General features: G+C 35.5%; 1 protein-coding gene across 1 annotated transcript; it reads right to left on the bottom strand.

The window, feature by feature from the left end:
• Positions 1 to 432: 432 nt before the first annotated feature.
• On the bottom strand, positions 433 to 12,228 carry AGA (aspartylglucosaminidase). The gene is made up of 9 exons (XM_052682330.1): positions 12,065 to 12,228; positions 10,096 to 10,249; positions 9,353 to 9,465; positions 7,624 to 7,736; positions 6,657 to 6,768; positions 5,875 to 5,950; positions 5,015 to 5,122; positions 2,675 to 2,808; positions 433 to 1,892 (listed from the first exon to the last, which is right to left on the bottom strand). The coding sequence occupies exons 1-9, from the start codon at positions 12,186 to 12,188 to the stop codon at positions 1,792 to 1,794; spliced, it is 1,035 nt and encodes a 344-aa protein (XP_052538290.1). The 5' UTR covers positions 12,189 to 12,228; the 3' UTR covers positions 433 to 1,791.
• Positions 12,229 to 17,561: the final 5,333 nt, after the last annotated feature.

Here is a 17,561-nt window from a genome sequence, read left to right on the forward strand (position 1 = left end):
GGTAGGAGAGATAGAAAACACCACATGCAGCTGCAGATACGTACAACAAGAGCTCCTTTGACAAAAGCTTGATGTGGCCTATTATGAATTCTGTATTATTAAATTCTGTATTATGCTTTAAAGTTGCAGTGACAGAAGTGAATCTTCCAAATAAATAAGTTTTCTGACCTAGTTCAACAGCAGACCATTAAAGATGACTACTGTAGTTTAAATATTTTCTACAGCCTTTTAACATACATCTTGGAACATAAGGTAAGAATCATTCTAAGGCACAGTACATAAGCAACAAATAACCTGACTTAAAAAAAGATACATTGAAGTGTGCTTTTATTACCAAAACATTGTATTAAAGTATTTTATTAAAGACAAAGAAGCGTTCAATTGTTTTTGAAAAGATGTACTCATTTTGCTTGCTTGACTTCCACCCCCCCCTTTTATTTTTTTAAATTTTTTCCTGTTAAACTCATGGTTGCACACACATCACATGTACCCCTAAAACAATCCCCAAGATGCTAAAGAAAGTGATTAAACCAGTTTTTTGTGGGTTTTCTTTTTTTTTTTCTTTAACTACCATGCTTTAGGTAAGTAACTCCATGTTTGCAGTGGTAAGATGCTGTAGGAAAACGTAAGCACACAACACATTTGTGACAAATCATTGTGATTAAGATTCATAATTTAATTTACAATGTGGAAAAATCAGTCTCACATCCCATTTACTATCAAAATATTTCAACATTCATTGAAAATGTGTACTAACAGGATTTCCTCTCCATACAAAGACATTTTCAGCTATTTTCAAAAAAAGTTCTCTCATTTCTCAATCTTTTAATTGAGACTTCAAAATCTTCACTATTCTTCAGTTCTCTTTCCTTGCTTGCTAACATTTGCATGTAATTTTCTTTTCAAGGGAAAGGAAAACCGGGACTAAATCTCAGGATAACAACTATACATTCTTAAAATAAATCTCCTGTATAGATACAGAGCCCTTTCTCCTTCCTGCCCTTTATTCCATATTTCTGCCAAATACTTGTTTTTAAATGGAAAAATGAATGTCTAGACAGTGGTTATTATACACTACTTTTGTTTATTTAGCTGTTAAGAAAGAAGACACAGAAGAGCTGTTAGACACTTCATCTCTGTACATGCCGTATGATTACCTGTCTACTTTATGAGCCTTTTTTCAAAGTCTTTTTTCCAATGACCAAATCTCTACTTCCCAAAAAATGGATGAAACATGGCACTACTTGGAAGTGAATATACAACAGATAACTTCGTGCAGTATTGAGAACAACAGTTTGACTGTTAGATTTGCAAAAAGTAGTTGAGACGTAAGGTAACATCTATTAAATTCCCGACTTAAGTGACTTCAGTAGTGAGACACATTAATTTCAGCCATTTCACTTAAATGTTGATTTTTAAATAAAGCAGAATCCTTCCATGCTAACTGTGAATATGCCAGTAGTAACTATAATTTTGCAGTTTTATCCACTTTCCTGAAAGTGCACGGAGTCTATTTTTTTTTTAAATCTTGCTCTAAAATACCTCCCTGAAATCATTTAGAAATAATTTGGCAAATAAAGGAGATGACAAAACTACAGCTTAAGTTTAACAACACTACACAATGTGAAAACAGAACATATTAAGAACTGCGAAGCATCCACATCAACATATATTTATACTTGTTCACATGATTTCAAAACAACAAAATCAAATAAATATTTTAAAAAGTGATAACTTGGGAATCTTAGCACTTTCCCCCTCTAAGTTTAGACAATAATAGGGTAAAAGAAATTAAATGCAATCTACTACTTGTTCAGCAGGCTGACTTTGCAAAGGGCTAAAAACCATGAAGTGAAACTGAGTGAATCCTGGAATTTTATTACATGCAGCACCTAGGGAAGAAAAAATACATAACTTGATAAATTTAGGATTAGAGTACTTTGTCATCTAAATACACTAGCCAACACCCAATTTCTAATTCTTTTACAGTGGTATAATTATTTTTTTAGAATCTGTTTAACCCAAGATATCTTGAAAGTATTTAAAGTAAAAATACTGTGCTACTGTATAATACAACTCAAAACTGTACCATAAGTTAGGAAAAAAATATATCTATCTTTCAATCCTGATTAATTTAATGAGTTCCTCCAACTCTAATCTCTTAAACACAGAACTATGCGAAATAAAAGATCAAAGAATGGCAATAAGAAGACCAACTAAATAAGCCGTGTTGATTAGCAAATTATATTTGCTACTGATCTGAGAGTTTGCTAATGAGATGCCTGGCACAATACTGATCTTGGATTGCTTTGAAGCTATGCTTAAGAAACACAATCTCCCTGCCTTATGCCATATTTTTTTTAAAAAAGCCTTTAAATTAATCTTACACAATCTAGGAGAACACATAAAGGTTGTAAATATTATTGATTTTTATGAAGTCTCACATAAATATTGTAAACATCTAAAATATAAAAATGCAGAGGAGAAATTAAAATATCTCAATTTCACATGAGGACAGTTGTCCTGATGACCAGCCTTTGATATTATGAATGGCCACATCACTGCAGTATTTAAAGAGCAATAAGTGACTTCTGTTTTAAAGTCTACCATAAAGTTTGCTTATCTGTGACTTATTCAGTGTCAACAGTATTTTTCTGTTGAGCAAGATACATACCATAACTTCCAGTTGTATTGGCACATATAACAGCACCAAAGAACTTTGGAACATACTTCTGAATCCTGGAAATAACCTTCTGACAGGCTACTGTCGGGTCTGTTCCCATCCTCATATATTCCACTGCTTGATAGCTAAAGTAATTAAAATAAAATAAAATAAAAACACCTCCCATCCAGACAATTAACCAAACTCAGGTTAGATATCACCTTGAGAGATTTACAGTGCTCTGAGTTATGGAAACAAACTACAAATCAGCAATTATTATTCAATAAAGTGTTATTAAAAACAGTATTAAAAGGGATTTTAAGATGTCATTTATACCATCCGCTATTCTAAGGCAAGACCAAACCTGTGGTAACCTAATCATTTGCAGCAGAAGAGGCTAAGCCACAGATCAGTTTAATAACTGTGCAAAAGTAGCTGAAGAGTTTCTCGCTTTTATTTTTTAATGTATAACTAAGTTTCACATGAGGAATTATTACTAGTTTTCAAAATGACCTATCTGTAGGCAATCTCCTTTGTTAAAAAATAAATGAATAAATAAATAACAACACCACCAAAACAACCTATGAAATTACACACAACTCACCCCTATTTGTTTATTCCAGAAAACACTAAAAATATTTTCCCGGAGACGCAAGTTTCAGAAAAAACTCAGAATTGAAAAAAAAAACTTGTATAAATATGAAGGTATCATCTTCAGAAAAAGACTCCAAGCTACCTTCAAAATTTTTGTAAGAAAATATTTTAAAAATAATAATAAATCTAAAAATAATAATAAATCTTATTCTAAATGCAAAATAATCAAGATGAATTTCCTTTGCATCGGTCTACAAATGACAACAGAGGCAAAGATCTTTGAGATAGATCACTTGCATTTCCAAGATGTCATCAGTGGTAAAACCTACCGACAATCCAACCTTTTATTGCTGTTTACTTTCAGAAGCAGAAGATTAAATGACAATGCATAATTTACTCAAAAGCAAACAGCACTAAATTTTGTCTTGATGGAAGATACATAAATAAATACCTCAACTTGTTACACTAACAAACACTCATCCACAGATAGCATTAACTATAGATGCCATCAAAGTGCCTCAGAAGAGACCTTTCCTTGCATTCTCTGACTCCCTATTAGCTTTGTTTTTTAATAATAATTGGAATGGTTCAAGTTATTGAACTGTATCTATCTAAACATACAGCTAGATTTCACAGAGGTATCCTCAATAGTCAAAACAAAGTAAGATGTCACTTTCTCAAAAAAAAAAAAAAAAAAAAAAAAAAAAAAAAAAAAAAAAAGCAGTCAGAAACTATTAGAAATTTTGCCCTTGATTTGACACTTCCTGGTTTTCTGATAGATCAATTCTATTCTTGTGAGAATGTGTCTTCATTTTTATTTCGGAACACTTAAATATCGTGAAATTAAGTAAGATCTGATCTACAATGAACCTGTGACTGTCTAAACAGAGCTCTCTAAAACTAACTGAAGCAAACATTAAATGTTTTAAGCATTACAAACAAATTTTTCAGGCCGCTAAGGAACAATGTACATTTTTACTGATTAACCTCATAGTGAAATCCAACTCATAACTATTGTGAGTACCTGATTCCTTAAAATAATATAAATAAATAAACTCCATTAATTATTTTGCCTTTTATTTCAAGACTGTCTTGGAACAGTTTCACACTCATTCAGGACTGCAACTTTTAAAAATATACATCTGTCAGAAGGCATCCATAACTGCCAGTTTCAGAAGGAGTACTTGAGTAATGTGAAGGCTACTGCTTTAGATTCCATAAGGCATCAGTGCTCGTTATGCTCAGCTTAGCTACTATAAAGCTTTCCTTTTGAGACTGGCCCACTAGAACGACTGTCAACATTCAGTGATGTAAACAGACATATTTTACAGTTTATGCAGCCACAATGACAGCACTAAGCCATCTCTTCCAGTTTCAAATTAGATATTACATAGTCTTTTTACAGTGACACTTCCCTATGTGCCTTGGTAATCCAAGAGTCACTCATCATATTTTCTACAGTTTATAAGACTTATTTCTCCCATAGCAAAACACTTCAGAGAAAAAGCTAATCTGTTCTGTTAAAGAACATGCAGGTTGGTAATACACACGTTACTGCTGCCTGTCTGCTCTCAGCTAGGCAGAATTTCAGTGTTAAGTTGTAAGGATGACTTGATCTTGCTACTATTCTTCCCCCTTACATTCCTTTCCCTCCCACTTCAAGAACCAACAAGTCAAACAATCTTTCAGTCAACTACACAATTAGCTGAGCTTCCATTTTGCTTCTGAAAGCTAGCAAAGTCTGCCCTAAGGACAAACCTGGGTAAGAAACGCATCATGGTGTCACCATCTCCAGTGGCTGCAGCTCCTCCAGCTGTGCTATCAGCATAGGATCCTGCTCCAGCTACTGGCGAATCTCCAACACGACTGCAGTGAACAATGAAGAAAAGTATTTTACTAAAGAGAACTGAAATTTACTAATACCATTGAGATTATACTAATGCAATAGCTCTTGATCTGATATCAGAAAGTTGTTATGGCTTGAGTACACCTTTAATTTTGTCAACTTAATCACCTCCAGCTGGGTTAGGATTAAACAGAACAGGAGAACAGAACAGTCTTGTCATAAAAACCACTGAGATCCGTGATAACTTCACTGATCTGAGGCTTAGTCCACCTTCAGTGTATGCCTCTTTGTTATCATCCTGAATATAGTTGGGGTGGTAAGGTTTAGCCAGTGGGCAACTACTATGTTCAATAACTCTTGCTATATCCAGAAGTTGTTTGAATTGGTGGAAAAACACAATTCCTAATTGGGGCAAAAAATCTCAAAGACAAAATACAGGCCTGAGTCTCTGATTCTATACACATTTACTCAGAGAATGTGCACCTTTCAAAAAGGCTCACTCATTTCTAGTGACTTGGCTTAAATTTATATCACAAATACATCAGTTTTTTGTATGCCTGCGTGGGCAATTAAAACAACCAGAAAAACAAATAGTTCTTTACACGTGTTGTATCTGTTTCTGAGCATTTTGATTTATGGTAATGCCTTGCAATAACTAAGATGATTTCATGAATGTCACTCTCTAAAATATATGCTGTTTCATCTTAACATAAGCTTAACACAGGAAATGAAACAAAAAACAAGCTTTCTTAGCAAAATTAGAGATACTAACCCCGGAATTTTGTGGACGCCACCATTAGTAGATGTCCCAGAAACAACGGTTCCACTCTTACCAATTACAACCATACCTAAAATTTTCAACATGTATGAAACATACTCAGACACACTGCAGAGCAATTTGTTAAATTGTCACTTTACATCTTACCATCAAATAGAACCACGATATACAGACTTTTAAAAGTTATCAATATGCTGAAGTACAGAAGTACAGAAAAATTGTATTCTTGAAGTTATTTGTAAAGTTTTCCTATTCTGTAAACAGATTAGAAGAAAAATGTAAGTATGCTTTATTTTATACGTTTAAGAACAATTTGACAAACTCTGCCTTCGGCAACAAGTCTAAGTTTTTACTCATTTCTCTCACTTCTGCAAAGCCTTTTAAGTTAGTCTGACAGCTGCATGGGACACGTGACCTAAGTCAACTACAGTCAAGATAAAAATAACTATTTTTAGCCTTGATCAGTTTTCCAAGCATATATACTTGTCCAGCCTGGTGTGCTAAAGTGTCTGAGGGAGAAGCATAAGATTATAACAAGTAAGAGAGAACAAAAGAGGAAGGAAGGGGCTGTGCAGCCAGTGCACTGGAAAAATATATCTTATGTTTAGGAACTTGATCCTAACAAATAAATAACGCAGTCTTGAAATCACTATAAACAGGAATGACAGATTATGAATTCAGTTTTTACATGAAATACTTTGCTTTAAACTCAACATGAGTTGATCAATCGAGGAATGAGGAAAAAAATAGGATCAGAGTTACCAAAAAGCTGTTACCAATAGTATCATGATTATGAATGTTTCTTTGTGAAATGGTCTCTTCTTCAAATGAAACTTTTTCAAGCCGCTTATATGGTCCACAGGATTTTGAAGAATCTGGTACCACATTCTGTAATTATATGCATGAATAATAAATTTTACTTTATAGCAGATTAACGTGAAAATGTTGCATTCAATATCTATAAACTAGTACACAATTCTGCAGCTGTACTGATGCTCTACACTTGGTTTGCTTAAAGAATGAAGACTGACTTCTCGTATTATCAGGTGAAAAGATTTTTCAAGTAAACTGTTAATGAAACTAGATATTCTCTTTTGCTTAACAGAGTGGTCAAAAAAGTTCATTCTTCAGCAAAATGAAGATTTTTTTTCCACAATTAAAAATGAGAATATATATTGGTTTAAAATGGCTCAGCAATGCAGCATTTTAGGTACAAGAAACAAAAAAGACACTGCAAAACACAAACCTGCAATAGCTACACCAAAATAAAGCAAGCCCATCACAAAAGGCAAGTTTAACACACACAGCTGCACTGATCTGACACAGTTCTGCATAAAGCCACTGTATTCATGGCAGCTAACTTCTACTGTAAGATTCCATTCCAGATACTTATCCATGCATTAGAAAGTACTCTCACTGTTTTGTTTAGCACAAAAAGTTCTGCCCAAATTTAGAGATTTAAATAAATACGTATATATATGGGATATATATATATATATCCCATACCAAAACTCTTTGCAAGCAAGGTCAAAACTGCATGATTTAAGAAGTAGGATCTATTCATATACTCCTCCTGAGTCCAAGCATTTGATAAATCCAGGTTTGTTCTGTGTATTACATGGAACAGTTATGCTCCAAATGTGCAAAAGCAAAACTTCAACGTAAGCTGAAAGGAAGAGGTAATGTTGCAGTAATATTACTGTGGCTACCAAATACCACCCCTTTACTGTGACTGCATTGTACCTTCCAGTAGTTTGGCTGACAGCTTTGATTAAGCCACCTTGAATACACTGAAAGAGATCTTTGGGTAGTTAGATCTTCATATGGAAACCCCATGCGTACGGCAAACAGGGAGGCTTTAAAAACAAAACCAAAACAAAATCTTAGATACAGATGCTATCAAAGCCTCTTTACACATAGAATAATGGAAAATGGCATCTTCTTATGAAACACATTGATATTTACAATTCTAAAAAAAATACTTTTTTTTAATAAAATCGTGCACATGTATGTTTGTCCATCATCCTTTAATGACTTCTGAAGCTTTGTTTCTATTCCAAGAAGCAGAGTTGTTATTTTTTCTTGTCTGAACTTTCTCACTTGGATATTGGTCTAAGTATTGCAAGAACAAAAGAAGAAAAGGTCAGCCTCACAGTGATTATGAAACTCTCCAATCTATTTGAGACAAAACTGAAAATTTGCCAGCAGACGATAACCAAAATTATGTTTTTTTCTCACTTGTAATTATTCTGCACTGAATCTACATCACCAGACTCAGTTCTGTGTTGGTATAACTGAAAATAACAGCCTTGCCCACATGACTTCATCATGCAAATAATTATTTTCCTAAACTGGAAAATATAATTTAAATCAGTATTTAATTCTTCCGTTTCTTTAAAGTACTCTGATATTTGCTTGCAATTGGCAATGGAACTTTCTGAACATTTATTCCTTCTCTTTACCACCTAATTTTTTTTCTCAGCACTATCTATTAAATCTCTTGCCAAAGCCACTTGCAACCTAACTGGCCAAGTGCTTGAATTAAATAGCATCTGCAAATCCATCTCCCTTTTTTCATGTCTTCTATCAAAACAGTCATCACCTGCTCTATTGCCATACTTTACTCCTCTGCAGAGTAATAGAAAAAGCTGGGTTGCATTAATTTCTCTATCATTCTGTACACATTAAAATCTTCAAGAATCTTGTATTTTATCAGTTTCAAAGCAGTAATTTTTAAAGTTCAAACATCTCTTTTTAAGTCCCAACTTCAACAGTGGCATAGACATTTCTTTTGGAGCAGCCCCATACATTTTAAAAATCTTCAGTGATGAGCTAAGTAACCTTTCATTAACTATTCAATACTTTTCTGCAACATATATTCTTCTGAAGCTATTATTATTCTAAAAGCAGCACCTTGTTCTTTAAAACCTAAACTATTCCTCAAGCTTGCAATTTTGCTCCTTTACAATGCCCAAGAACACACCTCCTAAAGTGATTTTCTATATTCAGATCTTCACAACTGCTCTTAAACTATAAAAACCTATATATAAAAATATAGTATTTGTGCTCAATATACACTAAAATAGTAATATGGCACTGTAGCATCTTATTTCTGTCATTCTTTAGACAGTTACTTTCTGATTTTAAATGAAATATTTGCAGCTAGCAGCTTCAGTTTCTACAGTATGTTGAATGAAATCATTTTTCTATCTGCTCAGTATTATTAGCTAAGCCTTGGGATTACAAGTTAATAATTGGAGTTAAATTGGTAAAATATCATAAAGCTATATTTTTCTTTTCATGTGGAAATGATGGATTAAAATCAAATTCATACACATGTAACAATAAACATTTCAGCACTATTTAACAAGATTTACTTGTTTGTCAGGGAATACATCCACTCAAGATTAACAAATGACAATTTTACAACATAAAGAGGTTAAGACTCAGAAAATGTAAAAGGAATAATTACCTGACTCTCCCACTAATAATGTATGCTTAGTGTGCTCAATGACCTTTCGTGCTACACCAATTGCATTTTTCACATGTTTGAGATCTGCAACTGCCCCAACTTCCATAGTGTTGCTGGAAGCAAGACATATTTAGAACTCATTAATAAAAAACAAATAGTTGCATAATTTGTATTTTGTATTTGGCAAAATCTTTCTTCGCGTAAACTGAAAAATCTGTTACTTTAACGTACTGCTTTAATTGTCCTGGACCGCGAATAGGTGGGCACCACATTAGCAGAGAAGAAATTCACATGTACATTGATACATTGGAACCTTGCATAGGTTGAGGGATGTTGCTCAAGTAACAGTTACTCTACCTAGAATAATATTTTCGATAGGGTAACTTTGTTACACAAATTCATAGCCAAACCAAACACCAGCAATTACTTTCTAAGCAGGACAGCCTAAAATGGTAAATAAAGTACAGAAGACAATGGTTGTGGAAGTGAAACACTTACAGAATTAATCTAAAGGGAAAGCTTAGTGTGCTACAAACTCTTCCCTTCACAACTATTTATCAAGAGCTGGATTGCTAAGTGCAAAAATTCCCTAATAGACACACTTGGCTGTTCTTCCACTAAGCGAAAGAAGAACTTGCCCATAGTTAAACCAGTAAGACCACTGTGACAAATTTTACATTAAAATGTTTTACATTAAAATGTGCTAAAAATTACCGAGATTTTTTTTTCCCCTTCTATCTTACCCATCCATAATCATTGCATCCAGTGTTGTTTCCCCACTTTCATCTGGGCTTCCTCCATATCCCACACTCCCGTCACACTGGTCAATCTCACACTGACCACAGCCTTTCTCAACAGCATCCAGCTCTGAACCACCCAACTGTAATGTTCTCCATGCTGTAATCAACAAAATAATTCAAGGTCACCAATGAAAATAGTTTCCAGTATTGCTCTAAGACTGTTTTCCAGATGGACACTATGAAAATGCTCTATATATGTGGATTTAAAACAAACAAACAAAAATGACCTCATATCACTATTACTTGTAAATTAAATATAGGGAAAATATAAACACATATTCAGGATAAATTATTAATTTTCTAAACACTGTTGTGTTTTTGTTTTTTTTTGTTTTTTTTTTTTTAATATCTAATCAGTGTTTCTGACTGAGAAACAAAGCTTTTTTTTTTTTCCTGACTGAGAATGTATTTTTATTAATGTATTGTTTAATTACTATTTATTGTTTATTACTTTTATTTAATAATTACATTTATGTGTTATTTATATATTATTTATATTATTATTTATATATTAATATTATTTATATATTATTTATATATTATTATATTATAATATTATAATATTATTTATATATTAATATTTATATATTATTATATTATTTATAATAATGATAAAAACTCCTGTATATTAAATAGCCTCTATTCAGAACCAACAAACTCTGTACTGGTGTCTATTTTACAGGGTTTTTTTATGGGGAGTTGGAGGGTGAAGCAGGCTAAGCAAAACTTTCACCAAAACAAAACTACAGAATAGAAAGATCTGAAGATTTAAAAACGATCTAAAAGCTCATCAGTAACCATGTAAGAACAAACAAATAGCAGTCTACACCTTGCCTTGTTCAACTCTCAGTCTTCTATTCTTCACCATCTAGCTGATTGCACTGTTTTTTAAGACATCACAGATATGCCAGCTGTACACAACTTCAATAAACTGGGCCTGTAGGCTCTGTACACGTGCAGCATTTCACAAGGTTGGACCTCAGGCAACATTTCCAGGATGCCTGAGCTTGCTGCTACTGGTGGTTGCAATCCTATTTCCTCCTCCTGCTGCTGCTGGCTCTGGTGCTCCACATCTGCCATACACAGTACAGGCAGAAGAAACACATTATTCAGTCACAGCCACCTCCAGATGTTCCATCTCACACATTCACAGAATTATAGGGGCTGGAAGGGACCTCTAGAGATCACTAGTCTAACCCCCTGCCAAAGCAGGCTCCCTAGACCAGGCTGCACAGGTAGACATCCAGGCAGATCTTGAATATCGCCAGAGAGGAGACTCTACAACCCCTTTGGGTGGCCTGTTCCAGTGCTCTGTCACCCTTACCATAAGTTCTTATACCCATTTGCACAGAACTTCCTACCTTCATCAACACTGAATGCAATTACATGAAAACTGGCCAAGGGCAAAACAAACAGCAAGGAAAAAGTAACAAAGCCTAGCACCCAGCTCTGCATATAAGTGTGTTTAACGAACGTGGGGAGTACTGCTCCAATTCCTACTCCATCCATTGCTGGGAGCAGTCTTCCCAAGTTTTTAAAAGCTGCAAAACAAAGGCCTTGCAGTTCTCCAGTCAGTATTTCACTGGTGACTGACACAAAGCTTCATAGGTAACTCATTTCACGACTTCCCTAAAGAGTTACTTACAACCCAACTATGCTAAAACAACCTATAAGCCTCTTTAAATCACTATGCACATTTATGCCGGCAGACTTGGACTAGGCAAACCATTATTAGTAGTGATTAACAGGAGTGATCCCAGTATCACACCGCAGCCCTTTAATGAGACGTCTGCCGACCCGACCCACGCCCCCACCAGCTCCCCGAGCATCCCCCAAACACGCCAGCGGCGATTCCGCAAGACGAGCACCCAGCAGCCGACACTGCCCCAGCCCCCTTCCCCCGCCAGAACACCTGTCTCTGTGGCCTTCCTAAACGCCCAAGTGTTGATGACTAGGGGCAGAGCGGCGCCGGCCACCCCACACGGGCCCACCAGCTGCAGAGCAATCAGTACAAGGCAGACTACCGCCGTCGCCATCACTGCGCTCCGCCCGGCGGCGCTTTCACGACATGGCGTGGAGGGGGGGGGGGGGGTGGGAAGCCACGCATGCGCGAGGCCCGGCCGTGGTAGCAGGCAGCCGCTGCAGGCAGACCGGGTGTTGGGCGGACTGCTGCGGGCGGCGGTCACCGACATGTCCCCTTGCATTGCAAAGCCATAAAGCTTTGGACTTGTGCGTGGACTAAGGGACTTTAGCTGACTGCGGGGTGCATTCGGGGCTGGCTGTGTTCAGGCAGTTGCTCTGCAGCAGCGTTAAAAACCGTGGCTTCTGCTTCTACCAGAGGGAGTAGAGATAAAATACACTACTTGATGAAACAAACAAACAAAACAAACAAAAAAGAAAAAATAGGAAAAAAAAAAAAGAAAAATTCAGCTTAGTGTCCCCAGTTCTTTGTGATAAACAAAACAAAAATTAATTGCAGCTTTCCAGTGCTGAAGGGAGCTTGCAGGCAGAAGGGGGACTGACTTTTTACATGGTCTGAAAGCAGTGGGACAAAGAGGAAAGGCCTTAAATTAAAAGGGAGGAGGTTTTAATCAGATGTTAGCAAGACATTTTTTATTCAGAGAGTGGCAAGGTGCTGGATAGGCTGCCCAAAGAGGTTGTGGATGCCTCATTCTTGGAGACGCCCATGGCCAAGCCAGATGTGCCTTGGGCAGCCTGCTGGTGGGAGCACACAGTCCACGGTTGGAGGTGGAACTGGGTGGTCATTAGGGACCACCCACCCAAAGCCATTCTATGATGATTCTATGACACTGAGCCAACCACAGTTACACTTTACCATCACTGTAGCAGATCTTGTATTTACAGTAACTCCTGACTGTAAATCTCACCTGCATGACAAGATGAAAAATTGTAGGTATGCATAAATTGTAAGTGTGCCCAAGCTGGCTGAGTAAGCCTAAAGCCATATGATTTTTATTGCACCAAATGATTCACACTCTTTGGAATTAAATGGTGGTCACAAAACAAATGTACTATCCTTTACAACAGAAGTCAGAAAGTAATAAAATATAGTTACACTATTGAGTCTGAGTTTAGTAATAATGACTTTGGTTTCTGCCAGTTCCCTACAGTAAAACTGCAGGTAACCCAGAGAAAACTCTACTCAAGTAAGCACTGTTGGCTGATTTGTTTCTGATATTACTATTCTGATATTACTATTTCTGTCATGTATTTCTCCATAAAGCTTTTAGGCAAGAAATAAGGGCCAAAATAAAAAATCTGATTTAATGTGAGCTGAAGGAAAACAGAGAACAAGATTTTTGGCAAAGTAATTCAAGTAATAAGTGAAGAGGAAAATATAATCACACTTGCTCTTAAAGTTGATATATTCATGATGTTTTTCAAATATTGTTTTCTTTTAACCAGATAAAATTAACCATTATGAACTAATAAAACTCTGCCACTAGGCTGACCATAATCCCTTCTGGCTGACATCTTGATTATCAGCTGGGTTGATAGTATTATTCTGGTTTTATATGCTAAATTGTGAGAATGATTTTCCCAGTATGTGTCAAACTCCATGAGTCAGTTCTGCCATATCTACCTGGATGCTTGATTTACCCTCTGTCTCTGATACAAAGTACTTAAAAATGTTCTTTGAATTTAATATTTGTTTGTATAGTCATGAAAATTAGGTGGTCTTTCCAGTCAGTTCTTCCTACCCAAAAGAAAAAATGTCCTCCGTGTCCTGATACTAATACCTGACAGCCTGTAAATAAATAAATGGTGAGACTTTTAAGTGTTTCTGCAGCTGGAAAGCAAATCAGTGGTTCACTTATCAGAATCTTTCCTCAAATGTGTAATATTGAAATAATATTCTAGAGAAAGGCTTCTATGCACAAGGGATTACTGAGAGGATCTACAACAGAAAGCACTGAGATCAAACGGTACTGAGTAATTAATGAAAAAATACCAGAAGAAATTCAACTCTTTCATGGAGTGTGTCTATGCCTACAGTGACCATAATCTGACCTCAATTACATCTGTGTGACCTAACTTAGCACCACCTGTTCAAAAGTGCATGCCTAGCTCCTTTTTGCTGTCTCAATTTTTCCTAAGTGTGCTTTGAAATCTAATTAAGTATTTTAATATATTTTTTATTTGTTTACAGTTTTATCTTGATTTTATTTACACATTTGAATATTAACATGTACAACCATGTAGAAACCAAACTTGAGAGTAATTTTCTTAATAAAAATTATTAACTGTTTGATAAACATTTGCTATGAAGCTTAGAATTTTGAATCAGTCTTGCTTGCAATTAAAATGCATTTTTGAATTACCCCTAAGCTGCAGTTTTATGCTTTGGGTAAATGTGTGCTCTCCGTTTTTGAAATCTTTTCTTTTTCCTTCTGATGCCTTTCATGGCTTTGTCTCTTGCTACATATTTACTCTCATTGACCAAATGATACTGGAAGAGTTGGAGAGATTTATTTATCATGGATATCCCCTTCATCTGCCTATTAAATCTTCTAGGAAATACTTTCATGCTCTCTCTTAGGAATAGTGTGAGAGGAGCCCTTTGTACATATTTTCAAAGCTACTTAGTTATCCTCCTCTGAATCGTTCTTAAAACTCAACATCAGCTTGAGATCTGTCAAAATGTGCAATGTTGAAGTCAGAGGATTATCAAGACCTTTTGCTTCCCGTGCTTTTTTTGTGTTTTCTTATCTTCTTCTTTTTCCTTGTGTTATGTGTGTTTTACTTGCACTTTTAAGCTGTAAGTTCTTTTGGATAAATGTTGATAAAATTTTATTTTAAGTTTGTACAGCATGCAGCACTGATGTGTCCTAGTTTTGCACTCCTTGATGATACATCAATGCGCGTTAATATATGTAATAAGAAAAAATACAGATGCTGATTAAAATAACCACACAACTATTAATGGTATCTAAACAACAATTAAGATTTGTATATCCATTGCTAAAGCTGTTTTTTGTTGCCTATGTTTGTAATCGTGTTGCTCAATTGCCATAGATTACATTCTTACTTTTTAACCTCAAAATAATTATTATATATTACAGAATATCATGTTCACACAGTATTGTTTTGGCCTGTTGCAGTGTTCTGTCTCAAAACAAGCTAGGTGAAATATATTTATTTCCCACAGTTTTTGCACTTGTCCACTGCAATAATAAATTTGTCATACGGAACATGTAATGGGCCACTTCACACAGTTGAAACTGCTTTTTTATTACAACTGTTTGTAACTTTATGATGTCTTCATAAGTGTGATCCATGGCAATAATAAAGTTGTTGGACAAATACAGCAAGTTAATGTTTGCTTCCTTGAACTCTGAAAGTTGTCTCAACTTTGTTAATGATCATGTTTAAAGCTCTCAATGTTAAGAGGAAGTTAACCAGAAACTTCTATTATAAATACATGTAGCAGCTTAGAACATCCATGTCTATTTCAGGTGATTTGACTATGTCTACCAAGACTTTTAAATAGGATTGCCTTTCAGTTACCATTGTCTAAGACTAGAGAGCATATCAATATGTAAAACACTGTGGTGTTTTCAGGGTTAGAACGCTATAAAGTAACAGGTAATTTCTCTGGTAGGTAATTTACAATTTTTGAACCCTGATTTCAAAAAGAAAACTGTGTGATGTCTACAGAGTTCTCTGTCCAAAGTGTTTTCTCTGCAGTAAATAACTGTTGCTTAGGACACACTAGTACCTTCTGTACCTTTTCATATGTTCCGTTGTTAGTCTGTGTATACTGCTGTATTGCTCTTGTTTTATTCTGGCTTCTTTTCTTTACAAGGAGAGTAGTTAGGCCCTGGAACGGGCTGCCCAGGGAGGTTGTGGATGCCCCGTCCTTGGACATGTTTAAGGTCAGGTTGGACGGGGTCCTGGGCAACCTGATCTGAATGTGTATGTTTGGTGGCCCTGCTAGGCAGGGGGGTTGGAACTACATGATCCTTGATGTCCCTTCCAACCTGGGTGATTCTGTGATTCTGTGATTCTGTGTCTCATACTGAAGTTCATCTACATACAGCTGCTGTGTTGTCACAGCCATGCAATATTCCATGTAAACATGGTTGAAAAATGTTAAAGACATTTTAAGAATGGGGATATGTAATTGTAAAGTGCTAGTTTTTACTTGGTGATGTATGAATTAAATCTGTCTTCAGCTCTGCAGCTCTTCCAAGCTACTGCAGAAGTGTACAAATCAGGTCAAAGTCATTTTGAGAAACTATTTCAGCCATTCAACCATTTCATACCATCCATTCGATTATTGTCTTTTGGAAACTTCTCTGGACTCAGATCCTAATGACAGGGGTTATTAAGTGGAAATTGCATTTTTTTTTCCTTCAGACAGACAAGCTTGAATGTCTGACAAAAACTCTCTAGATAGCATTTTACCAAGTATATTTTAAGATGAATTGACTGAGGTACAAAGCACAGAAATACAAAGTTATGAGCTAGCACTACATTTTGAGTTCACTTTTGTGCCAGAAATTGACCTTTATATTGATTAAATCATAGGATATGATGCCTGGAGACAACAGGGCAAGCCAACAGCAGCAGCTATGAGTTTGGGTTTACTTATTTTGTGAAGAGTTAACCTGATTGTTTGAGTATAATAATCTCAACCTTTCATGGTCACATCATTGCAGAACCAAAGAATATAAAGGAGATTGCATAGAATGAAATGAAAGAGCAGCAGTTTTTCTTCTAATTTTGTGTGTTTTCATCCAGTGTAACTGTTTCTCAAATTCAGAAGCTTTTTCTTCAGGAAAAGGAATTGTTTCTTACATTTGCTGTCTTTGATATCCACTTTTGGAATAAATTCATGTGTTAAATTCACCACATTGCCTAGATAAATCTCAATATACTATGTCTCTTCCTCTCTCCAGGGTTGTGGTTTTATATTGCGTTCTGGATTTAGATTTTAGAGATGCACTGAAATTTTAGGCTACATTGCTTTTGTATTATAAATATGAATTCAGATTGTGAATAAATAATAGTTGAATTGACTGTCAGACTCTCACTGGTGTAGATGGTCCCACTGGCTTTTTTGGAAAAGTATCTGGTAAATGACTACTCTCTCAGAGTAGTCAGTAGTCATCAGCAGAATTAATTCAACTAAGAGATACATAGGTTATTGCCTGGAGCTCTATGCAATGTGGGATGTATAAGGTCATTTAAAAAAAGGGACGCATATCTTTCCTTCTGACCTGGGACTCAATTAGTTAGGAAGCAATACATGTAATGGCATACAGGGTAGCTATTACTAAATCAGCTTAGGATTGTCAATAGTTACCTTTTCATTGTCTTGACTTTCATGAACCCTTTCATATGTACCTTTTCAGATAAAAATGATCTTCTAAAATGTTAATCAA

Source organism: Tympanuchus pallidicinctus, unplaced genomic scaffold, assembly GCF_026119805.1.
Source record: "Tympanuchus pallidicinctus isolate F22 unplaced genomic scaffold, pur_lepc_1.0 scaffold2, whole genome shotgun sequence".
Lineage (NCBI taxonomy): Eukaryota > Metazoa > Chordata > Aves > Galliformes > Phasianidae > Tympanuchus > Tympanuchus pallidicinctus.